The sequence below is a fragment of the Herpailurus yagouaroundi genome, unplaced genomic scaffold (assembly GCF_014898765.1).
Source record: "Herpailurus yagouaroundi ecotype Mexico unplaced genomic scaffold, PumYag 202, whole genome shotgun sequence".
NCBI lineage: Eukaryota > Metazoa > Chordata > Mammalia > Carnivora > Felidae > Herpailurus > Herpailurus yagouaroundi.
Window position 1 is genome coordinate 7,101,188 of NW_024412433.1, and position 25,665 is coordinate 7,126,852.

The window sequence follows — 25,665 nt, forward strand, 5'->3', positions numbered from 1 at the left end:
GACAGGTATAAGGTGATATCACATTGCGGGTTTGATTTGATTTCCCTGATGATGAGTGATGCTGAGCATCTTTTGACATGCGTCCGTTGGCCATCTGGATGTCTTCTTTGGAGAAATGTCAATTGCCCATTTTAATCGGGTTGTTTGTGTTTTTGGTGTTGAGCTGTATGTGTTCTTTATATATTTTGGATACTAACCCTTTATCAGATGTGTCATTTGCAAATAGCTTCTCTCGTTCACTAGATTGCCTTGTCATTTTGTTGACACTTTACTTTGCCATGCAGAGGCTTTTTGTTCTGGTGTAGTCCCAACAGTTTATTTTTGCTTTTGTTTCCCTTGCCTGAGGAGACATATCTAGAAAAATGTTTCTACAGCCAATGTCAGAGAAATTACTGCCTGTGTTCTCTTCTAGGATTTTTATGGTTTCAGGTCTCACATTTAGATCCTTAACCCATTTTGGGTTTACCTCTGTGTACAGCATAAGAAAGCGGTCCAGTTTCATTCTTGTGCATGTAGCTGTCTGGTTTTCCCGGCACCATTTATCGGAGATTGCCTTTTCCCCATTGTACGTTCTTGTCTCCTTTGTTGTAGATTAATTGACCATATAAGCATGGGTTTGTTTTTTTTTTTTCTGGGCTGTTTATTCTGTTTCATTGGTCTATGTGTCTATTTTTGTGCCAGTAGCAGACTGTTTGGGTTTTCCCCTCAGTTACTTCTACCCCCCTCCCCCTCAGTTATTTCTATACAGTTATATTTCCTATTCAGCCACCGTCTGGGTTCCACAAGAACCAGGGCCTCAGAGAACCCCTCCCCTCACCACCTCTGAAGCTAGTGCTGCCCCCATGCGGCCATGATGCACTGGGGCTTTGCCCCTTGTGCAGAGCTGGCTGGTGCCTGTGCCTTGCCCCCCCCCCCCCCATCGCCCTTCTCCTGCCACTTTTCTGATCCTGCCCTTCCCACCACTGACTCCCCAATTTCTGAATTTCCACTTCAAAATTTCCTAGGGTCCGTCTCTCCTCTGTTTGGGTATTCCATTCCCTTCCTCTCCTTTGTTCCTGCTGAAAACACCTAAATGTTCCCAGCGGCACGTCCACAGCGGGGCAACCTGTGTCTTCCTCCTGGTCTCTGCTTTTCTACGTTTCCTACAACGAGCGCACGCGTGGTGGCAGGTCACCCTGACCGCAGAGCGTCTTCTAAGGCAGCTTTACGAGCTCCTTCTCTTGCTGGGGCTTTTCTACCAAACCAGAAACTTCATCGTTTTCCCTCTACTACCTAAACCCCTCCTCTCCGGCTTTCCTACTTTGCTGGTGGGGGTGGGGTTGTGGGAGTGCTCACAGAACAAGGCAAGCACTGCATGTACTCGGGATTCTAAGATACAGATTCTAGGACCAGGAATAACAGCTGAAATGGCGCAGCTGACCTGGGAGAGGCCGGACCTGCCTCCCTCCTAAGGAACCCATGTTCTTGTGGAGGCCCACCTGTCCCTTGTGACGGCATTCAAGCCCTGTTCCCTCTAGGCCACCTCTTCCCACCCTCTGCCTGGACGGCTGACACACCCCACAGTCACCAGCACCCTGGGTTCCTCCCTGAAGACAAGGTGGGGTCTTCAGTGGGGTCCTACTAACAATCCTCCCCAAGTGTTTCTTCCTGGAGTTGCCGGGGCCTTCTGCTGGATAACCCATGCTCTGCCCCCAGCTCCAGGCAGTGACCTTGAACTGCCTTCTGTGATGCTCTGATTGACCAGGGAGCACAGCTCCCCCACTCAGGGCTCCCCATGATCTGCTGCTCACCCCAACCCTTCCCTGCAAATACCCTCCCTGCCGTCCCTGTGCATAGTTTGCCTTCTCTTCTTTGTGGTACTTGTTCTCCCCTGTGGCCCCTACTAGCCATGCAAAGGCCAGGCCTGGTCTTCCAGGCTGTCCCTGGTGCTCCCATGGGTCTGCTTCAGAGCCAGTGCCCAGATGACTCATCTGGATGGACTGCATGCCCTCAACCCCTGTAGAAGATTCTTCCCTACAGCACTTGCTTCCTCCCCCCTCGACTGTCTCCTGACACCCCCTCCTCTCTGCCACCCAGCTCTGCTCTCCATCAAGACTTCTGTCTCCGACAGGCAGCTGACATGACCCAACCTGGCCAAAGCGAGGGGCAGCATGGGGCTGAGCTCCTGGGTGGCCCCTGCCCCCGCACCTGCTGAAGATGCTGCAGCTCTGCTCCTCCATAAGGATCTTGCTCAAGGCTGGTCTGCGGACTCACTGTGTTGGCATCCCAGGCCTCACCCTGGATGTCTTGAGTCAGACTCTGTGTCTTAACAAGAGCCCGAGGTGACTCCTTGCATGAGCATCTGAAAAGCCCTGGTCTAGGGGACGTACCTGCCCCTGCCCACCGTGCCATCGCCCCCGCCCCCAGCAGCTGGTTTGGGTTGCCACAGCTGGGCTTGCAGCCAGCTTTCTCCTCCCCTCCCCACCTCCGTCTCCCATGTGCCCTGACCTCCCAGGCTACTGACTCATGTGGGGAGGCCCCCTGGCCCTCAGCCTAACGCTGGGAGGTTTAACAGTCACCCTTGGCTCATGTGCCCGAAGCCACACAGCTAGCACAGAGAACAGACTAGAACCCCCACTCCTGCCTCTGATTCATCCCTGCCAGCCTTCAACCAATCTTTACAACAGCATCTTTTAACCACATCACATGGAGTCCAGGTTCCCCCAGCAAACAAGTCAGACAGATGGGGGTGTGGTCCTCGCCATGCCATTTCCTGGCTGTGTGATCCCAGGCAAGGTGCCAGAGCTCTCCGACTTGCGGCTTCCTTATCTGTAAAGCAGTGGTAATTAGCACGTGGACCTCAGGGAGGTAATTCATCCATTTGTTCATTGCTGTGAATGACCACGGTTTACAGGGTGCTGTTGTGTGCCCAGCACCAGAGACAGCACTGAGCAGAAGAGACCATATCCTGTCCTTCAGGAGCTTCCTAAGAAGGAAATGTGGGCAGAGGCGGAGCAAAGACATGTAAACACTGCCAGCAGGTGCCAGGCATGGACAACACATCAGCAGGGCTCAGTTGAGTGAGTGAGTGGATGAATGAATGAATGACACAAATACCGCTTCTCCACAAGCCCTCCCTGTTCCAATCACAAAGGTACCCCATGCTCGTCCACCCTGAAGCCACCTGGAACAGAGAGATGTGGGCTTAAGGCCACTGAGGAGTTTAAGAAAATCATGAGGAGAAGGGAGGAGGGCTGCCGGGCTCTCCAGCAGTTAATGGATCTAGAAGAATTGGAGTCATTATAAAAATATTTCAGATGTAGAACACATTGCCTGAAATAGGCAATAATTGAGGTGGAATCAGAGTTGTTTTTCAGAGTTCCACAATTTTTCAGTGTGTGTGTGTGTGTGTGTGTGTGTGTGTGTGTGTCTTAAAGATGGAATACATTTTCTCAGGGTTTCAGAGACCTGCCCCTTACAGACAATGATACAGAAGGTTTGAGAACAACCCCAGGGCTCTTACCATGCCGTGAGCTTCCCTCTCAGGGCTCTCTGAGCCGCCCTGGATCTCAGGTTTGGAGAGCCAGCTAGGAGCCACAGCAACACGCACCTGCACCCACGTTTTCTGGATGAGACATTGAGGCCCATACTTGCCCAGTGTAAGCAGGTGATTACAGGCAGCAGAAAATGGATATTCAAACCCAAGTCCCCTGCTTCCCAGCCAAATGCGCTTCACTGGACATCGTGCAGGCTTCCGTGAGCTCACAACAACGCCCGGCCAACACTGGCAGTCAGCACTGATACAACCAGGCTGAATCTCCAGTGGATCGTGCCAACCAAAGGGAGCCAGACGCCCGAGGCTCCCTGCCGCGTAGTTCTATCTCCAGGACAGCCAGGCAAAGGCAAATGGGAAATGTACACAGATGGGTGGTCATCAGTGGGTGCGGTGGGGGGGGGGGGGGGAGTGCCGACTGTAGTGGGGCACAGGGAAATTTTGGGGTGAGAATGTGTCCTGTATCTTGATCAGGGTGGTGGTTACACTAAATGTACACATTCGCCAAAACTCCTAGAACCCACACATTAACGAGGGCCAAATCTACTGTGTGTAAATTATACCACCATTTTTAAAAAAGCAACCTAGGGGTGCCTAGGTGGCTTAGTCAGTTGAGCATCCGACTTCAGCTCAGGTCACGATCTCGTGGTCCGTGAGTTCAAGCCCCGCGTCAGGCTCTGGGCTGATGGCTCGGAGCCTGGAGCCTGCTTCCGATTCTGTGTCTCCCTCTCTCTCTGCCCCTCCCCCGTTCATGCTCTGTCTCTCTCTGTCTCAAAAATAAATAAATGCTAAAAAAAAAAATTTTTTTTAAAAAGCAACCTAAAATAATACGTGGTGATGATAAGAATCATCACCTTCAATGCCAAAACCCAGTCTGTGTTCAGGGCCACGACGTGGAGGCCTTGGAGATGCTCTCGGTCAGAGCAGGGAGATGCCCTGCTCCTAACAGTCAGCTTCAGACACTCTTCCCAGGAGGTTTTTCAACTGCACACCCCCAAATCAGCATGCCCCAACCCCAAGCGGGCTTTGCTTCCTCTTACCTCGCAGGCAGTGAGTGGCATTGACCTGCCCCGTCGCCCTGGCCCATCGCCTGCCGTTGGGACGGCCCCTCCCTGCTGCTCCCCAGACCTCCCTGTGTCACCGATCCTGTCATTCCTCTTGCACACCTTCCCCGCCCCAGCATCGACCTGCCACGCCTGGTGATACCTGTGTGATACCTGCCCTCTGGCCTTGGGCCCCCAGCCCAGCCTGCCCAGAGCTCCTGGGGCCCTGCCACCTCCTCACCCACGGTCAGCAAGGACGCGCTCAGAGCTCCCTGACCTGGTTCAGGGACCTCCACGGACTGGCCCCAGCACACAGTTAACTCCTGCACTGCCTGCTCCCCTGCCAACTGCAGCCACAGGGCCTCTGCCCACTTGCTGCCCCCAGATCAAGCCGAGAACAGCCTTAGCACCAGAGTCTCGACCCTTAGGAGGCGTAAAGGCAAGGGAAAGGGGGGAGAACATGTCAGTGAGTCAGGCGTCCTAACATCCTAAAAACCTCAACGGCTTCCGTCTGGACGCGGCCAGCAATGGGCAATTCACTGCCCCTCGCCACCCCCCAGAGCAGCCGCTCGCCTTCCGCCAGCTCTGAAATCTAGAGCTGAAGTCTGTCCTTGCCTGTGGTCTGAATTCGCCCCGCTCCCTGCCCCAGACCCCAGAGAGCAGTTGTGTGACGACCTTGACCTCAGCCCTCCTGGGTCTTCTCTCCCAACCCGAGCTCAGGGCACACAGCCTCCCCGCCCATTTGGCCAGAGCAGAAGCCTCTCATTCTCTCTCTCTCTCATCCCCTTGCTGGGAATGGAAACCGCCCCTCCTGCCTGCGGGCTGTGGGTTCCTTGCCACGTTTGTAATAAACTCTGCCCTCCCAGGTACTCCTGAGAGGGATGTCCCTCCAGATGTGACCTCTTGGCCACTCGTCTCTGGCCACCTGAAATCACAGCTCTACTGTCTGAGGCAAAGGATTAGCCAGCAGGATGGGACCTCTCCAATAGATCCCGCAGGGCATACCTGGCATTTAGGGATAGGGACATGAATGCTGGGACTACTGGGGGCTTGCTGGGGTCACGCAGCTGGCCCTGGTGCCGAAGGAGCTCCCTAGGCCCCCACAAGTCGGGTCAAGCTGCCCCAAGGCAGGCCCTTGTCTTAGTGCTCTCTGCCCTCTAACACCTTAACACTTGTTTCGCTTGGCTGATTATTTATGGGCAGGGTCATTAATCAAACATCCTCAGACTTGCAGGCAGGTAGGAAAGGAGGCAACATCCCAAGACAAACCTCCTGTATCTGTGTCATTAGGCAAAAAAAAAAAAAAAGATTTAAAAAGATATGCTCTGCCTGGAGCAAGGGGAGCCACCCTCCTGAATATTCTAAGATCACCTGACCACCTGCCCTGAAAGGGATTTGGACTGAGGTGAGGGGAGGAGAAGGGGGTTGGGAACTCACCCATGAGGAACTCGGAGGGCGGGGCTCGGGGAAGCCGAGCACTAGCGTGAGCAGAGGGGGGCGGTGGGAAGCGGGGTGCCTCAAGTCCAGGTCCCCATTCTTTACGTTTTACAGAGGAAAACAGGCAGAAAAGGCGGTTCTTAAGCTTTCCTGAGTCTCTAAAGTCGTTGACCACGTAATCGAAGTTCTGCACCTGTAATCAAGAAAGATATACCTGCACATGTACCGCCTCTGCATACAATTTAAGGACCACTTAAACCTCCACAGAGTCCGTGGGACCCCAGGTTCTGAACCCTCGGAGGGATGGGAAGCCACGGAGATCGCGAGCGTGCTTTCCTGTCTGCACACCGTCCCAACCGGCGTATGCTCCGCTCAAGGATCCACCTGGTCCGTCGCCACTCTGAGAGCCCGTACCCCAGAAGGCCCATGTTGGGAAGAAACTGGGGTTTGCCTGGACAGTCCTGGTGTAATCCTATTACACCCCTTTTCCTATGAAGAGGGCCCTGGTTCAGATGATATCCACTAATGGTCACCCCAGAGGGAGGGAACCGTTCTGTTACCCAAGTCGGTGGGGTGGGGGAGGGCTCGTCCCCGCAGCAGCCAGACATCATCCTATCAGAGAGGCCACTAATCCATAACTAGACCCAGCCGCCAGAGGACGGCAAGAGGTTTGTCCTCGCAGGATTCAAGTTTTGCATCCCCGAATTCACTGTTGTGTGACCACTACTCGCTGATGGCCCTTTTGAGTTTCCCCAAGACTTTAGTTTTGAGTCTGTTCATACGTCTTCCCTTTCTTTGCTTTGGTTTCCTGGAGTTCTCCTGTTTTTGCACTCTCTCTCTTGAATGACTCAGAAGATGTTTACTTGAAAGCTAGTTACACAAGCCACTTGAAGCATTTTCCCCAAAGCACATCCTATGAATAGAATAAACAAACTTCAATTCTAAAATGATACTTGAGTGCATCCAAAATTGCAGTGGTTAAACTGTAATTTTCGTTGACAAAGACACAGCCACCCAGATATGCAGATTATGCCAAATTTCATCAAATCTGAATGGGAGTGGAAGGCCAGACTCGGAATGGAATATTTCGCCCCGATGACCCTAACTGCAAAGTGTTCCCTTTCTATTCCAAAGTGCTCAAACCGATGGAGCTGGAGAAGGTGTCTGAAGGTTTGAAAAAGCCCTGGAAGAAACTGATGAGTGGTCCTTGGGAGACTGATGACGAACGGGCCAAGGTGAGACCCGACGTAGCCTCAGAAGAGGGAACGCCCCACGCCCTGGACCGAGAGACACAAGACACAGAAGCCCACGGCTTCATCCGAATTCAGAGAAACTCCATCTTCAATCGCTCCGCGAGACGCAGAAGCAAAGGCAAGGCCAGAGACGCTCCTGAACAGAACACCCGCCACCCGGCAGGTCAGTACCATGGGCTGCTGGCACAGCTGTCCCTTGACACGCAGGTGAAGCCATCAGGGCTGAAAGGCCCTGATGAAAATAAAGAAGAATAAGAGGCCTTGCAACCTAGCAAGGACAGGTCCATTAAAGGAAACATTTTGAAGTTGTTACCTAAAGAATTCAAATTCCCCCAAGATGATGATGAGGGTCCTTCAGGAGAAAGTGTTGACCCAAACTGTAAGATAAGACTGGCTTCTATCGAAAAGAGACAGCTTGCTCTAGGACTCAACAGAACACCCAGATGTGCAGGCATCCCAGCAGGGAGGCTTGGAGCTGTCCACATTTGGGTGCGTCTGGGGACAGGAGTTTCCTGAGTGGTGACATCTCACCCTTGTTCTCTCACTGGTGCTGCGACGGCCAGAGCTCCTGCTGTCCTGGGAATATCTGAGATGAATACCTCGGGAATAGCTTTGCAGCTGGATTCCTTAATCTTTTAACCCAGCTCCTAGTATATCTGCCCGAAGTATATTTTATCTGCCCGAAGTGTATTTCTTGAGCAGAATGAAGCTCAGAAACTTTTACAAATGGGGGAGTTGTCAGAGCTACGACTGAAATACTATATTCGTGGAAGCTGGGTGAATGGTACATTATATTACTCTCTTGACTTTCGTGTGTGTTCGAAAATCTTAATAAATTAAAAGTTAGAAACGCACCCACACGCAAAGGAAGTTAGAGTCTCTGCCCTTGAGGGACCCACAATATTGTGATGATGTCATTCTACTGCACGTGATGCATCAAAGTTTACAAGAGAGGTAACGGCAAAAAACGAGACCCTTCTGGTGGGGTTAGGAAAGATTCGTCAAAGAAGATGATATTTTAGACGAGTCGTGAAGGGTGCATAAGGTCATGGCCAGAGAGAGAACAGGAGCTAACTTGGCTGAGCACTTGTAGGTAGTCAGTGCTAAGGGTGCCCTTACTATACCCATTTCACAGATTAAAAAAACAAAAACCCTGAAGCAAACAGAAATTGAGTCACTTACCCTAAATCACACAGCTAGTGCGTGGCCGGGCTTGAACTGGAGTTTAGATCCTTCTAGTCCCAAAGCCTGTGCATGGGGAGAAGGGGTTAGGGTGGCTCTCTCTAACAGAAATATAACGCAAGCCACATACATCACATAAAATTTTCCAGGGGCCACATTTAAAAAGGAAAAAGAAATGGCTAATATTCATTTTAACATGTTAGTGAACACCATGCATCCAAAATATTACCGTTCTATCATGTAGTCAATAATCAATAGAAAAAATTTGTAATAAGACATTTTGCATTTTTTTTGCACTCAGTCTTTAAAATCTGTTGAGTATTTTATACTTACGGCCCCTCACAATTTGCATGCTCAGTTTTCACTGGAAATATTTGATCTGGATTTAGCTTTCATAAAATGTACAGTCAGAAAAAGATTTACATATCCAGATTGTTCCAAATATCCTTAAAAGTTTTCCAATAACTGAACTGAGTATCAGTTTTTACATTTCAATTTAAACTAATTTCAGTTTTAAAAACATGAAGTATTTACTTCCTGGGTCACACCAGCCACGTTTCAAATGCGTAACGGCCACACGTGGCTGACAGTGGCCCAGGGATGGCGCAGGGTTAGAGCACGACAAGCAGACAGAAAAAGCAGATACGGCTGCCCAAGGCCAGGGGCCGGGGTCTTTCTGAGCAGAAGCAAAGGCGAGTATCTGAGGTGAGGCTGGAGAGGGGACCCAGGTCAGGGGGGAAAGAGTGTGTGGCTTCTCAAGCGCAGTCGGGAACCCTGACGCCCATGTAGACTAGAACAGGGTCACTTCACTTCTTACCATCATCGTAGCTGCCATTTACGTCCAGACCATAAGGTTTTCATCAGACTCAGAGTTGTATTTTTAAAATGACTCCCTGTTTCCCCTCCCTGCAGTTAACTCCTAAGACAGCCCAGAGCTTTCTGGTCCAGAGTCCAAGGAGAAAACGCTCCCCCTGCTCTCGCTGGGGGGAGCGCACAAGCCGGCGCGTGGCGCGGGGCTTCTCCTCCCCACACAACAAAAGAAGGCTTGTGTTCCCAGTTCCCAGTTTGTGACTTAGATGTGCGAGGTCAGCTGAATGGGTGCCCTTTCAAAGTCACACCAGAACACTGACTGACCACCCACCTACCGGCGGTCTGACGCCCCAGGGGAGGGAACTTGGCTTATTTAATATCGATTAGGACTTGCGAAGTGACGTGTTAAAAGATTGACACGTCGCAAATGATTTTTGTTCGGTAGAAACAGTAACACCAATGGTTCTGGTTTTACTGCCCTCTCAGACATTAACCAGGTTTGTATCTAAGTTTGCAATCCCATTTCCAATATTCTTTTTTCCACTGAGTGCATCTGCACGTGTGTGTGTGTGTGTGTGTGTGTGTGTGTACATGCATGTGAAGTTTCTTGCATCATAATTATAATTTTTGTAGAGATGGCGTGCCAGGTCACCAAATACGTGCAGGCCGTGGCAAATTCCCCTCCAGGGGCGAGACTGGAAGAAAGCCCTCTTCCCTCCTTCTTCCCTCCTGGGGTGAAGCTGCTACTATGCAGAGAGAATTGCCTGAAAGGGGGAAGATGCACGTTTTCTAGCTCTCTGCCTTTCTTAAATGTCACAGGTTCACTGGAAAATGCACAGTCTGTGGATAAGCCCCTGACCGTGAATGTCCCCCAGGGCAGAATGCCTCGGTGGAGAACCCCCGTACAGCCAGACCCGGGAGCCAAGAGAACAAGGTAAGAGAGGGCAAATCAGAGGAGGGGCCAGTTCATGGCAAGATGTATCAGGACCGGTTGGTGCAAAGTACGGACAGCTGCAAGGATGTCTTATGTTTGTTTTTGTTTTTTTTAAGTAACTTTTATTTGCCTGTGTTTAAAAAAAAACAAACAAACTTCACCATCTCCTTTAAAAAAAAAAATAACCCATTGTTACTCTTCCATCATAAAACTGGGAAATCGTAGACATTACTGATTTCGAGAAGTAGAAAAGGAAAATCCCTGTGTGGTGCCACCACCCAGAGAGGCTTTAATATGTTGTATCTGTTGCAAGGTGCTTTTTCCTGTATGTTTTATGCCTATTTTCTCTTCATAAAGTAGGATCTTACTATATATCCTGTCTTCAAACCTACTTCATAGTGTATCACAAACCCTTCTGCATGTTACTAAATATTTTTCTACACAATTATTCAATGGCTATAAAGTAATCTACAGTATGATAGGATTATAATTCATTAATCATGTTATGGTTGTTGGATGTTTGGGTATTGTAGCAGCTAGGACTAAATTTAGCTGCTTGTAACCAAAAAACACAGCTTAGAATGACAGAGATCTATTTGACTCTTGAGTGAAAGAAGCCTGGGGGGTTGTGACAGCAACTACTTCATGCCTTCAGCTATCAAGGTGACTGCCAGAGCTCCGGCCATCACAGCCATAGTTCAGATGGCAGGAAGAAGAAAAGCAGAGGGTGGTGGGGACTCGTGGTGGCCTACTCTGTTCTCCTCTTATGGAGCTTCCCTGAAGCCCACTCAACTACCGGTGCTTACATCTCATTGGCCCAAACTGACTGGGTCACACGGCCACCTCCATTTGCGCGCCAGGAAAGCCGGGAAATGTCTCTCTTTCAAACCAGGTCTGTTTCCACCTCCGGAAATTGGCTCCACACCAAGGAATAAAAGAGAATGGATACGGGGGGGGGGAGGCAACAGCACTCTCCGACCCAAGGGAGTTCCAATTTTTTGCTGGTCTATAAGCCACACTATGAGAAATATCGTCGTGGCAAAATCCTGACACCCATTCCTCCTTATTTCCTTAAGTTCTTAGAAACTTCGCACCTTCTACAAATCCCTGGTTACAGGGAAGTCGTGTTCCCATATCCGTGCTGGGGAAGTACAGGATAGACGTCCTGTCGCAGAAACAGGTGGTGGGCCTTCTTTTGCTCCCTGACACGGCTTTGACCACAGGCCCTTGATTATACATATAATCATTTAAATACATAACTTAATAAAATATATATATACGGACCTATTTCACTTACACGTAATTATACAATAAAGGCAGCTGACTCCTGTTGCCTCTGTTCTGGTTTAAGAGCCAAAGGACGACACCGTAAATATCTTCCCACCCACACAGGACGCTCTACAGATGGTGGCGGAAGTCACTCTTAGCTCGTCCCTCTTGTCCAGGGGTCAGCAGGAGTGACAGTACAAATATTTCACAAGCAGCACCCAACACTGCTGTCCCCGGGGGGCAGCGGAAAGACCCTGGGAGTCGCGAAAAGGGAAAGGACTCAGGACATGGCTATTTCCCAAGCAGCACACAAATGTTTCCATATTTTCACAATCAATAAAAAAGAGGGTGAGGCTAAGGAGACTGGTTACCGGGCTTTGTTTTTGCTGGGGGATCATTGTCAGAGTTCTGGGAGCTGCCCACACCTTCCCACGGGGGTTCCCCCTTGTAGTTGCTGGGGCTCCCTGGAGAGACAGAGCCAGCAGGATGTGGAGAGAGAGGGTGGGGGACGTTCCATGTAAGGAACTGGTTCACAGTTGTGGAGGCGTGATGAGTGCAGAATCCGCTCGGTGAGTCTGGGGCCGGAGACTCAGGGAAGAGCCACAGTCGGAGTCCAGAGGAGGCCCGCCGCACAATTCCTTTTTGCTCTGTGAGGCTACTTAGTCTTTGTTCTATTAAGACCTTCGACTGCTTAGATGAGGCCCACCCACATTATGGAGGATAAACTGCTTTGCTCAAAGTCCACTGACTTAAGTGTTCATCTCAAAAGACATCTTCACAGAAACACCCAGAATGATATTTGACCAAATATCTAGGCACCATGGCCCAGCCAAGTTGACACCTGAAATCAACGATCATATCCCCCATTTTCACCCTAGTGAGGGGGGTTTCAAGAGATCTCTGTAATCGGGGGGGGGGGGGGCGGTGTGGAACACAAGGACCAGAACCTGGTTTGCTCCTGGAAACATCTAGAGATGAGCTGGCTGACGGCCTCATGGAAGGGGTGGGGAGAGGGCAGAGCAGGGAGTGAGGGGCATCTACCCCAAAGGCAAGGCAGGGGCACATGTTTTCTTGGAGCCAAGTATAGATCTCAAGGGAGGGGACCAGCCATGAATCACTTTGGAAAGGACTCCACCCAACACGGCTTCCTGCTAGGGGCCAGGTGGATCTTGGCAGAACGCAGCCGAAAGTGGCCGGCTCGAGAGCTTTGCACCCGCCAAAGAACCATGGCCAGAGACCCCCAGTGAGGTATCTCCAAGGAGCTTCCCACAAGTGCCCCACTTTGAGGGCCCAAACAGCAGCTGGGGGGGGGGGGGCGGGCAGGAGACGACAGGGCAGGAAGCAGAAGCTTCCCAGCTGTGACCTGCACTGGGAGAAGAGAGGTGTCCAGAAATAACGTTGGGGTGCACTTTTGAACACCTAGGGAAAGAGAGCATTTGTTGGTAACCCAAGAGTGACCAGAAGAGCTTTGCACGTGGTCTGCCTGAGATTTCATGCAAGGCCAAGCACAAGCAGATGGAATTGGGGATGGAGAGGAAGCCTGGGGACCCTTCTCGTTTGCACCCTCCCAAGTCCAGGGGGTCCCTGCGCTTACCTCCATCTTGTGACCTAGTGAGGACGGAGGTTCTGGGGAGCTTATGTAGGTGGATCTCAGGATCCCCACTGTGAGATTTGTTTCTATTATGTTCTCTGAACTAGATATCTGTGGCAGGGTAAGTCACAATGTATCCGCTATGGAAAAGTTTTCTAGAGGAAAACCTCCTGATGGGCCATGGGGCTCCCAGGGCTTGAGCTATTGCTTTTTTTTTTTTTTTTAAGTTTTTATTATTGATTTCTGAGAGAGACAGAGTGCGAGTGCGGGAGGGGCTGAGAGAGAGGGAGACACAGAATCCAAAACAGGCTCCAGGCTCCCAGCTGTCTGCACAGAGCCTGACGCGGGGCTTGAACCCACGAACCGCGAGATCATGACCTGAGCCGAAGTCGGACGCTTAACCGACTGAGCCACCCAGGGCCCCAAGCTATTGCTTTTAAAGGTAAAAACCAAAATGTAAGTTTCTCCTGGGAAATGTTACCCTTCGACGGTCAAGAAGCTACCACATCAGGATGCGTTAGATGTGACACGTCTGGGATAACATTTGTGGGTGCCGTGCACGAGGACCATCCATTCTCTTCTATTCCTCTGCTCACGCCTCATTTCACTAGGCACCCCAGCATTTGGAGGCTCGGACCTTTATGTAAAGTAACGTGATCCCTGCTCTGGCCCACATCCTGTGTCCCCACCTTCGCACGCCGTGTCCCTCATTCAGAGTGCCCTGGTTCCATAAGTCCAGTTGTCTCTCGCTATGTTTCCACAGACACATTCCCAGGGCCTGCAGCTACCCGTTCCTGCTGGACGCCCTTTTATTCTAAGTTGGGAAAATAATTCTGTCACCTAGATTCATGCATGTAAATGCAGGTTTTGTGATCCAAATTTAACAGAGGACAGAAGAAAACAGAAAAGGAAAGGAAAGAACCCTCCATGGTACAAAGGCTGGAAACAACTGAGGAGGGACTAGAGCATCTACCTCATGCAGGGCCCCAAATGGTTTCTCCTTCTTTTCTGTAATTGCTACTATAGTTAGTGTCTTCGTAAAGGTAATTTTAAAGGGACTCGTTGAAGGAAATTTTACATTACAACAAAACGTGCAAATCTTGGGCACACGGTGTGATGAATGTATTAGTCAGCTCAGTTGCTGTAACAAAATAACACAGATTGGGTGCTTAAACAGCAGACGTCGATTTTCTCCTCATTCTGGAGATTTGAAGTCCAAGATCAGGGTGCCACTGTGGTCAGACTGTGGGAGGGCTCTCTGCCTGGCTTGCAAACAGCTACTTTCTCATAGGTCCTCACGTCGTGGACAGAGAGGGAAAGCAAGGTCTGGCCTCTTCCTCTTCATGGGGTCTCATGAGGTCTCATGACCTCATCTAAACCTAATTCCAAAGGTCCTAGGGGCACCTGGGGGGCTCAGTCGGTTGAGCGTCCGACTTCGGCTCAGGTCACGATCTCGCGGTCCGTGAGTTCGAGCCCCGCGTCGGGCTCTGGGCTGATGGCTCAGAGCCTGGAGCCTGTTTCTGATTCTGTGTCTCCCTCTCTCTCTGCCCCTCCCCCGTTCATGCTCTGTCTCTCTCTGTCTCAAAAATAAAAAAATAAAAGGTTAAAAAAAAAATTAAAAAAAAAAATAACAATAATTCCAAAGGTCCTACCTCCAAATACCATCACGTGGGGGGTTAGGGCTCTAACGTGTGAATTTGAGAGGGGTGGGGGACACGATTCAGTCGACAGCAATACATTTTTACATACATATACACCCACTTGACCATTGTTACATAAAAAAATTCAACTGAATGATTTTAAAGGTCTGATTGGCTTTCCTAATCCGTTCCCGAATCAGGCAGCACCCCATCCAGCAAGCAGAGGGCAGCTCTGAAGAGCGCTACAATGGGAAGGGTTTTTCGAGGCAAGACAAGAATATCATAAACAGGAAGAAAGGATTATTTCAGGAGCGGTCACCTTCATTTGGGGACAAAAGGGTTTCAGCTGGTGGATTACCTCACCTTCCTTTCGGGGGTGAAGAGGGCCCAGGTGACAGATCATCTTATCCGTGCTGATCAAAAACTTCCTGGCTGACCAGGTACAGGCTATAGTCCTGGGGTCTTGAAACTCCCATTAGGTTAAGTGTTGAATCTTAGTTTAATGACTTAGGGTCTTAACCTCAGTGGCACCATCTTGGGCCTGTGATTTTCTTTTTAACACCATCAACCAGACCAAGAAACAACATTTCCATTGGCCCATGAGTCTCCCTAAGACTCTTTTTTTTTTTTCTGGTCAATACCTAGCCCTCTCACCCATCACCATTTTCTGACCTCCATCACCATTTGCTTAGTTTTGCTGGTTCTTGACCTTCATGGGAATGCGATCGATCACACGGTGTGCACGCAATGGTGTCTGACTTTCTGAACATATTTTTTCCAGATTCATCAATGTATCTACATCAGATCGCTCTTTTTATTGCTGAGAAGTATCACCACTATTTGGCTTAACAGTATTAGGAAGAGCCAAATAATGTTTCAAAACAGTTGTACTATTCCACACTCCTACCAGCAAGGTATCAAAATACTGGTCACACCAGGTGCTGGCCAACTCTGCACCTGTTCTGATATACTGAAGTTCCTCAATGTGGTTTTAGTTTGTATGTTGCTGATGACAAATGATGTTGAATCCCTTTTCGTATACTCATTGGCCATTCACATATCTTCTTTTGTGAAGTTCCTCTTCAAGTCTTTTGTGCATTTTTTTTTAATTTTATGTTTTTAATTTTTAGTAATTCTTTATATATCTTGAAGACAAGTCCTTGGTCAAATATAGATAGATATAGATACAGATACAGATACAGATACAGATACAGATATAGATATAGATATTCTACCAGTCTGGGGCTTCTCTTTTAATATTCTTGTCCTTTAATGATCAGAAATTTTCATCTTGATGAAGACTAATTTATCAATTTTTCCCTTGCTTTTCCTTTTCCATCCTAAGAGATATTTAACTACTTCGAAGTCATAAAAATATTCTATGTTTTTCTTATAAGAACGTTGTACTTTGGGGTGCCTGGGTGGCTCAGTCAGCTGGGCGTCTGACTCTTGATTTTGGCTCAAGTCATGATCTCGTAGTTAGTGGGTTTGAGCCCCACGTCCGGCTCTGCCACTGCTTGGGATTCTCCCTCTCTCTCTGTCTCTCTCTCTCTCTGTCCTTCCTCCACTCCCTCTCTCTCTCAAAATAAATAAACAAACTTAAAAAAAAAAAAGAGCTTTATACTTTTAGCTTTCCCATTTAGGTCTGTGCTCCATATGCATACAAGTTGCTCTAGAGTCATTTATTTATTTATTTAGTAGATTTTTTTTTTAATTTTTATTTATTTTTGAGAGAAAGAAAGACAGAGTGCGAGCAGGGGAGGAGCAGAGAGCAAGAGGGAGACACAGAATCCGAAGCAGGCTCCAGGCTCTGAGCTGTCAGCACAGAGCCGGATGAGGGGCTCAAACCCACGAACTGTGAGATAATGACCTGAGCCGAAATCAGACGCTTAACTGACTGAGCCACTCAGGCGCCCCACCCCCCCCAACAAAAAAATCCGCTGACTGCAGACATGGGGATCTTTTCTGGACTTTTATTCTGTTTTATTGATCTAAGTGCTTTTCCTTATGCCAATATCACACTGACTTAAATACTGTAGCTTTATACTAAGTCTTAAAATCTGGTAGTGAAAGCTCTCCTACTTTGTTCTTTTTAAAGATTGTCTTGGATATTTTCAGTCCTTTGCATTTCCATATAAATTTTAGAATCACTTTGTCAATTTCTAAAAAAAAAAAAAAAAAAATGTCTGCCAGGATTTTGGTTAAGATTGCATCGTCTCTCTCTATAAATTTGGATATCACTGACACCTTAATATTAGCACCTTAAATTGTTCCATCTATGAACATGTCCTAACCTTCTGTTTATTTAGATTTTTTTTAAATTAACCCAGCAACCATTTGCAGTTTTTAGCATTGAGGATTTACACATATTTTAATCGCATTGTTCTGAGGATTTTAACGCTTTTGATCCTATTTTAAATGCCAGTGTTTTGTAATTTCACTTTTCAATTGTTCACTGGTAGTATGTTCAAATACAATTAATTTTTGCATGGCTACCTAGCATCCTGTGACCTTGATACATCACTTATTAGCTCTAATTATTTGTATATTTCTTTGATTTTTCTATGCACACAACACTGCCATCTGTGAATAAAGATGGCTTTAGTTCTTCTTTTCCCCCAAGTTTCATGCCTTCTCCTTGTTTTTTCTTGCTTTATTGCAGTGGCAAAGTCTCCATTACAAGGCTGGATAGACGTGCTGTGGGTAGATATCCCTGTTTTAAGTCCTGGTCAAGAATGCTTTGATTGCAAAGACCAGAAACCTACTTAAACGTGTTCAAGTAGAAGAGGGATATTGAACAACTTAAATTTGTTCAAGTGAAAAAAGGATGCTGGAATCCTGAAGAATCCAAGTATAAAAGATAAAACCCAGCTTTACAGAGATGGAAAAGCTATCAGGAACCAGAGCCACTTTCTGGTTAGAAGGCCACGGAAGGCCATGGCCTCCATTCCTCTCTACTTCTCTCTATGGACTGCTCTATTCTCCTGCTCTCCCCCAGACCAGCTTCTTCTCACTGCCTATCAGCTGGTGCATGACCCAAAATGGCAGATATGGACAGTATGACCTTTCAGTTTGGTTCTCCACAGCCAGCGGATACCTCCTTTTGTGTCTCTCAGAGAGAAAGACTTTCTAAAGAAAAGAATCTGGTTGGCTAAATGTTTATCGCTGGGCCAATCGCTTAAAAGAATAGGAGGTAGGATCAATGGGGCCATTCCCAGGTATCACAGGGAACCATGTTTGGGAGTATCTTGGAGATGTCTGTGAAGGATAGCCAGGCACCCAAAACACACCCAGTGTAGTAGAGTCTGGGTCTCCTGCACACAAGGATGCCAAAGGGGACATGAGTAAGGTAAGGAGCAGCAGAATGCAGGTAGGAACAGTAGGGACTGGAGGCAGTAGGTTAGAAGACTGAGGTCCTCTGAAACTCAGAGTGGCCCAGGAACCAGTCCTCCAGTTTGCAAGAAGCTTGGATGGTGCTGCTCTGGAGTGTGTGACCTTCTTAGTCAGTGCCTGCCTCCAGAGGTTCTAGAATTGTCCACAACACACCCAAGGGTGTCCTGCAAGTCTTCTTTCATAGGCCAATGGCAGCAGGGTCACAGGGCTGCTGAACAAGAGGGAAGCACAATTACTGTAGACAAATGTGCTATAAGGAGGGGTGCAGGAAGGGAACCAACATTTGTTGAGTGCCTTTATGTGCATCATCTCTTTAAATTCTCTTATCATGGGGTGCCTGGGTGGTTCAACCAGATAAGCATCCGACTCCGGCTTGGGTCATGATCTCATGGGTTCATGAGTTGGAGCCCCGTATTGGGCTCTGTGCCGACAGCTCAGAGCCTGGAGCCTGCTTCGCATTCTGTGTCTCCCCCTCTCTCTGCCCCTGCCCAGCTCATGCTGTCTGTCTGCCTCTCTCTCTCTGTCTCTCTTTCTGTCAAAAATAAATAAATACTAAAACAATTTTAAAAAATAAATTCTTATTGTTATCCCCATTTCACAGACAAGAAAACTAAGACTCAACAAAAGTTGGCAACTAGGTCACCTGTGCACAGCTGGTGAGACAGTTAGACCATGAACCCCGGGCCCCACACACCATGATCTCTCACTTCCCAGGCTGCCCCAGATGAAAGTGCTGCCAGGATAAACTTGGCTGTAAGAAGGAGGGTGTTCCTATTAACCTACTCACAGGGGCAAAGTCAGGAGGCACAGGGAGCCTCCTCTGTCTAGTCCGCTGCCAGCTTGGTCCCTTAGGGGTTCTCTCAAGTCAAAGCATTGCACATTGGGTCTTTACTATAGCTGCAATGTCACAAATCAGGGTTCTAGTCCCAGAAATCATGTCATATCATAAACTACCAAATTGACAGATAGATAGATAGAACAGAACTAAAACATGAACTTTTATAAATTGACATTTCTACATCAAATTAAGCTACATTATACAATTTCATGGGAACACTTTTTCTGCATGAACTGAGCAGGCTGATGCTTAAAATATTTGTCCACTGATCTTCCAACCAAAAATACCCTTGTCTTTTCCTGGAAGTGCTCTGAGGGAACCGCAGGAGTTCATTATTCCACGGTTGGTCAGTCTGCATTAAACATTAGAATCACCCTAGGGCTGACACTCAGGGGGAAGATGGAGGCAGCCTCACTAAGTGTTAACAACTCTGCTCGAGCTGGTTCAGCCAGACCCTCCTGACCATTAAATACTGTGACCATTATTCCTGGATCCATTTCCCAAATGGTCATTGTCATCAAATCCTTCATCGCCACCAAAGATTCATGCATGGCACTGTGAGTCTTTGAGTGCTGATACAGGGCAAGGAACAGTTTCCATATTGGAAACTGTACATGTTTCCATGGAAATGTACAAGTTCCATGTACCATAACCCTGGGGGCAGCTTGTCAGATGTTCATCAGTGCTAGTTTGGGTTGTTCCTAGGAGAGTCTGAGAGTCTTCACAAACTGTAAATGCCTATTTACTGAATAACTGAAACAAATACTGAATCACTCCAGGTTTGGGGCTGCCTCTTTTATTCAAGGAGACGACTTTCGAGCTTCGCCATTAGTCAGTCATTTGAGACAATACGGGAGCTGAAGAAATGCAGGCTGACTGTAGTCAAGCCTCTACTGATGTATGAGAAACACAGGAAAGAGAGAAACAGGAACAACATAGTACAGATGCATTCGGCAAAATCCAAACAGGACAAATGACCCAATTTCTCAACAAAGTGCAAGGAGAAAAGAAAGGGGTATTAACCAACTGCTCTGTGTAGACCCCATGTGAATCCTGTTTCGGACAAACACTCTGGGAAGGAAAGGTTCAACGCAATCAGGGAAATATTCTCAATGGGGCTTGCTTCAAAATAATCCCAGGAAGGAGTGGGTAGGAGTAGAGATGCAAGAAAATAAGTCAATCATCCATTGCTGTTGGAGGTGGGCGGTAAGTCCTTAGAGAGTTCCTTAGAGTTTTTGTCTACTTTAGTGTGTGTTTGAAATTGCCCGTAATAAAAAGTTTAATTTTTATTAGGGTTAGTTTTCTGAAAGCTGATTTAAAAAAAAAAAAAAGAAAGAAAGAAACAGGCAGGAGCTGAGGTAAAGCAATCCTCCAGTCCTGTCCCACGCCTGCCCATGTGCCCCCTTCCAGAAGGTTGGGCAGAATCATCAGCTCTCACCGCTGGCCATGGTGGCCTGGGGGGCATTCACTGTAGAGTCCTTTAGGCAGGAAAATGGCAAGTTTTGCTCCCTCCTAAGTACCTGGCACACATCTGACAGACCAGAGGCACTCAATATTTGCCAATGACTAATGAAGATTGATGAATGAATGAACGAATGCATGCATGCATGCAGTTTCCCCGGGGCAGAGGTTTGTACCCGGGAACCTGAAGACATGCCTGTGCAGACTGGTCCAGCAGTGGCCCAAGAACGGGCAGATTAAGGTTCTTGCAAAGCCAGGTTACAATGTCACCAGGATGGGAGCACCTGGGTGGCTCAGTCAGTGAAGTGCCTGACTTTGGCTCATGTCATGATCTCCTGGTTGGCGAGTTTGAGCCCCGCATCTGGATCTCTACCGAAAGCACAGAGCCTGCTTCAGATCCTCTGTCCTCCTTTGTCTCTGCCTCTACCCCGCTGGTTCTCTCTCTCCCTCCCTCTCTCTCTCAAAAATAAATAAACTTAAAACAAACAAACAACAACAACACAAACAACATCACCAGGATGGGTAAATACTCCCTGCAGCTTCAGCAAAAAAATGCAACATCTCTAGCGCACAGGGATTTGCCTGCCCAGCTGCCTTTTGGAAATAACGCACTTTCCCACCTCCCCCAGCAAGAGAGGAGGCCCAACGCCCTCAACACTAAAAATGCAAATAGAGCTTCATAATTAATTTCCTCTCTGGCTTCCCCCCACCCGGGCACTGGCTGAGGCCCCCCGGATTGCCCACCCAGTCAGTCTGTGGACCATACACAAAAGACAGGAAAGCATTCAGAGGATCTCAGGCCACTTGGACATGGTGACGGAAGAGGTTTGAATTTTCGATCTCTGAAATTGTTTCTATTTTTACACCGTCTCAGAACAAATATAACTGTGACTTATGTTTCACAGTTTATGCAGCTAATTTCATATACTTCTGACAGCTATATCTTATTTTCAGCCGTTCTAAACTTTTTCCCCATTGGGAAGTTGAAGTTGCATATTCCCTACTTCCCCACAAGGCCTCCTTGACGTGGGCTGGGGGGACAAGTGGCCCTGGGTGGGGGCGGGGTTCGAGATGGGCGTGGTCCTCCCACTCCGGCCCCGCCCTCTTTCCCCGCCCCACCCAGAAGTGACAGGCTCAGGAACCAGCCAGCAGCTCAGATCTTAAGGGGTCATGTAGACAGTTTCTTGGCCTTGCTGACCCCCTTAACTTTTAAAATAACAGTAATAATGGCCTTTGGGCTAGGCTTGGAGCATGGATTTTACCCACTCATAATTACATCTTCAGTGTTTTAAACTACTGACACCTTCCCACTTGTTAAATGGTCCACTGGGGTTAATTTTGCCTAATTTTGCTGATTCTGGTCCATCTCAGGTGTCATTCTTTTCATTTTTAAACTTCCTTACTTGGCCCTTGTATCTTCCTTCTAATTTTCTCTCTATTTTAATCACATTTTAAATGTTTTCCTTTAGTGTTTGACTTTTATAATGATTACCACTATTAAAATTCATGGCTTCTGAATTTTATGAATTTTAATGTCAAATCCCTTCTTTTCCTTTTATTTTACTTGTATCTTACCACTTACATTCCCTGAGCTTCTGGGGTTTTGTTGGCTTTAACTTCTTGTTTTATTTCCGATTTCTTTTTAACTATAATCCTTCATACGCCCTTTTATTTTGTTTGCTTGACTGTTTATAACATTAACTTTTCAGCAACCTAATTTTGGTTCTTAAATTATTTTCTTGGTTCTCTCTACCCTTCATGCATAATGTTAATTATCCTGTTTGGTTTTTTTTTTTTTTTTTATTAGTCATGGTCTTGTATCTTACTGATTGTGTTTTTTCCCAAATTCTTTTGAATTCTTAATTCGAAAATGTTTGTACCTTACGGGCTGGCTCTGGGGAGGATGTGGAAGCCTGGGTAGGGGACCTAGGAAGCCTGTCTCCCTAGGTCTCAAGACCTGACTTCGCTGACCTTCGGAGGCCCGAGAGGGTCCCCATACAGGCAAGAGATCAGAGAAGCTCAGAGCAGAATTTGAGTCCTGGGTCACCTCACACCAGCATGTGGCTTTGGGTAAATAGATCCTCCCTCTCCCCACACCTCAGTCACCTCCTACTATAAAGGAGAAGAGCTGAGTGTGAACGCAGAAATACACAGACAGGACAGGCCGAGTGTGCAAGCATGTGGAAAACTGCCCCCCTGTACCCGGGACAGGTCACAGAAGAACAGACAGTGTGGTTTCATTTTTGCAAAATTCAAAACTCTGCCAAACTAAACAAGGTAGTCTGCCCAAAATGCAAAACCTGAATCTAATCACAGAAAACATCAGGAAAGTCCAAATCAAGAAACGTTCTACAAAAGAATTGGCCTGAAATCTTTGGTAAGTGTCAAGGTGAAACAAATTGAACAAAGACTTCCAGACTGAAAAAACCCAAAGAGGCCAGACACCTGAATGCAATGAGTAACCCTGGATTGGATCTTTTTGCTATAAAGGACATTATTGGGACAATAGACAAAATTTGAATGGAGTCTGAACATTAGTTGGCCATAAAGTAGCAAAGCTGACTTCCTGATTTGGATGTTTGTATTTTGGTTACATAGGAGCTTGTCTTTGGTTGTGGAAAACACACACTAAAAAGTGTTTGATAACAGTGGCTCATTAGGTCAGCAACTGACTCCCCATCGGTTCAGGAAAAGTACTAAAAAAAAAGTTATTTGTATTATACACTTGGCCTTTGAAAGACATGGATAGGGGTCAGGGGCACTGACCTTCACACAGTCAAAACTTCACATCTAACTTCTGACTCCCCCACAAAATTAACTACTAGTAGCCTACTATTGGTCTGAATCCCCAGTGATAACATAAATAGTTGATTAACATATTTTGTATGTGTACTATACCCTGTATTCTTATAATAAAGTGGACTAGAGAAAAGAAAATGTTACTAAGAAAAATCATAAAAGAAAATACACTTACATTATTAGCCCGTATAAAAAAAAAATGCACATAGAAGTGGACCCACACGGTTCAAACTCATGTTCAAGGATCAGCTGTACTTATAATTTTCTAGATTCTTTCAAAATATAAAAAAGATAACCGTTTAAATGTCTTGAGGGAAAATAAAAGGCCACAGGGCTCTACATCTAGACTCCCCAGCTCTACTCTTTGTCCATCATTAACAAGGCAAGTTACTTAGTCATTCTTTCCCTTAGTTTACTCATCTTTAAATTGGAGATAATAATAATGCTTCACTCATTATATGTGTTATGAAGGAAACAATAAGTTAATATCTACAGAGCACCAAGAACAATGATTGTTACGCAACACGGGTGTTACCTGTTATTACGTCTCACTCATTTGTACGTGCTGCACTCTACCCCTCCCCCAGGCCGCCATGTTGCCTGCAGAATGCTGTTCATACTTCAGGCCTCAGCCTCTTCCAGAAAGCCTCCCCTAACCTACCGCCCCTCCCTCGAACTCCCTGCTTCAGGCTGCATTAGAAACTCCTCTCCTGAGCTCTCATAGCACCATGTAATACCCCCATCATATATCCTAATTTATGATTTCCCCACGACTTATTTGTCTATTAGATTAGATGATGACTAGTTCCAGGGCTGGGCTGGTATCTTTATTTCCTGTCATACCCCAGGCTTAAGACAGCCGAATAAACAAATGAATGAATGACCTAGAGTCGTGCCTCCCCTGTCAGAGAGTACAAACGAAGTACCCACTTTTAAGTCATGGATGTTATTCTAGGGAGGACCCAATTCTAGGGAGCACCATTCACATTTTCAGCTATGTAAAAGGTAGCCTGGAGTTGAGCAGTGCACAGCCTGAGCTACTGTGCACCCCAGCCCTGACCACAAATGGACAGTTGCCTTCATAGATGATCTGTTCTGTTATCCATATATCAATAGGAAGGACGTATTATTTTTGTAGTTAGCTGCTCTAGGACAAAAATCATTCATTTTGGTAGATGTTTCATACATGCAGAGTGTAGAGATCCATTCATTTATATGTTCATTTCATGAATATTTATTGAGCACTTTCACTCTTCTGAGTGCTGATTTCTATCAGAAAACTCTTTATTTGGTGACTCGGGGATGTTTAGCAACCACTTCCCACAGAAGCTTCCCGGAAGACCCCAGTGTCCTAAAACCCACGGTCCAGGGGCCCACTGTTGGGCCTTAGTTGTGTAGCTCTGACGCATTCTTGCTTGGAAAGGCTTCCAGGCCTCAATTCCCTTAGTCATGCTCCATGGAGGAAACTGTGGCCTTGAGTGCACATGTCCTGGAGCAAGCCCAGAGCTGCTCTTCTAGGGAAGACGATGGCTCTGGGCAGATCATCCCCAGCAGGGGACAGGGATACTGAGGATTTTGTCCTACTTCCTAATTTTCATGAAAGGATATATGTCAGCCATCCTCTGGACTTATTTATTCATTCGTTCGTTTTGAGCATATCGGTTGTGTAGGAGTAGCTGCCTCAAATTTAAATTATCAATATCCAGGGGCACCTGGGTGACCCAGTCAGTGAAGCGTCCAACTTTGCTTAAGCGTCCATGATCTCGTGGTTCACAAGTTTGAGCCTCACATTGGGCTCTGTGCTGACAGTTCAGAGCCCGGAGCCTGCTCCGGATTTTGTCTCCCTCTCTTTCTGCCCCTCCCCCTCTCATTCTCTGCCTCTCTCAAAAATAAAACATTAAAAAAATTTTTTAATAAAGAAATAATATCCAGAGGCAGATACATCAACCCCTTTACAAAGACAGGTTAATCAAAGCAATTAATTGTGTTTCTAAGACTTTCCAGCAAAAAGATGCCCAAGTAAAAAAACGCAAAGTCCCAAAATGTTATTTGGCAAATAAGACTATTTCTTATAATCTACAATTAGAAGAACATAGTAATCACTGTGAGAGTAATCAATATCTCCATTGAAAGGGTACTAGATGCTCTGATAGATCATCTTCCGAAAGTCCTAGAACTCCCCTGCTGATGGACAAAGAGGCATTCAAGACAACAGAGTGAACGCCATTGACCCAAAACATGTCTGAAATTTAGAAGATTAACCCTACCCACAGCCTCGTGAGAAATACATGAAAAAAAATGCGTAGAAAACACGCAAAACAGCGCTTGCCACACAGTAGGTGCTTGGTAAATAAATGTTGGTTCGGGCAGGAAGAGCTTGAGTTTCCTCTGCAATTCTTACATTAGCCTGATTCCCAGGTATCGTCCTTGGACTTCCCGTTCATGTTTCCAGGGTTCAGTAGCTTTACTCAGCTTTATTGTTC

At 47.1% G+C, this 25,665-nt stretch overlaps 2 protein-coding genes across 9 annotated transcripts in view; one reads left to right on the forward strand and one right to left on the reverse strand.

The window, feature by feature from the left end:
• The window catches only part of NEU2 (neuraminidase 2), a 92,430-nt gene that overhangs the window by 50,474 nt on the left and 16,291 nt on the right, over positions 1-25,665 (reverse strand). For 5 of the 8 annotated variants that reach the window (XM_040450656.1, XM_040450655.1, XM_040450650.1 and 2 more), the window contains exon 2: positions 8,448-8,513. The exons of the other annotated variants lie outside the window; for them this stretch is intronic. The gene's annotated coding sequence lies outside the window, so the exon portion shown is untranslated. The remainder of the gene's footprint in view (positions 1-8,447; positions 8,514-25,665) is intronic. 8 annotated transcript variants of the gene reach the window in all.
• The window catches only part of NGEF (neuronal guanine nucleotide exchange factor), a 75,430-nt gene continuing 59,642 nt past the window's right edge, over positions 9,878-25,665 (forward strand). The window contains exon 1 of the mRNA XM_040450649.1: positions 9,878-10,191. Within this exon, the coding sequence (XP_040306583.1) occupies positions 9,893-10,191 (299 nt within the window). The 5' untranslated portion in view covers positions 9,878-9,892. The remainder of the gene's footprint in view (positions 10,192-25,665) is intronic.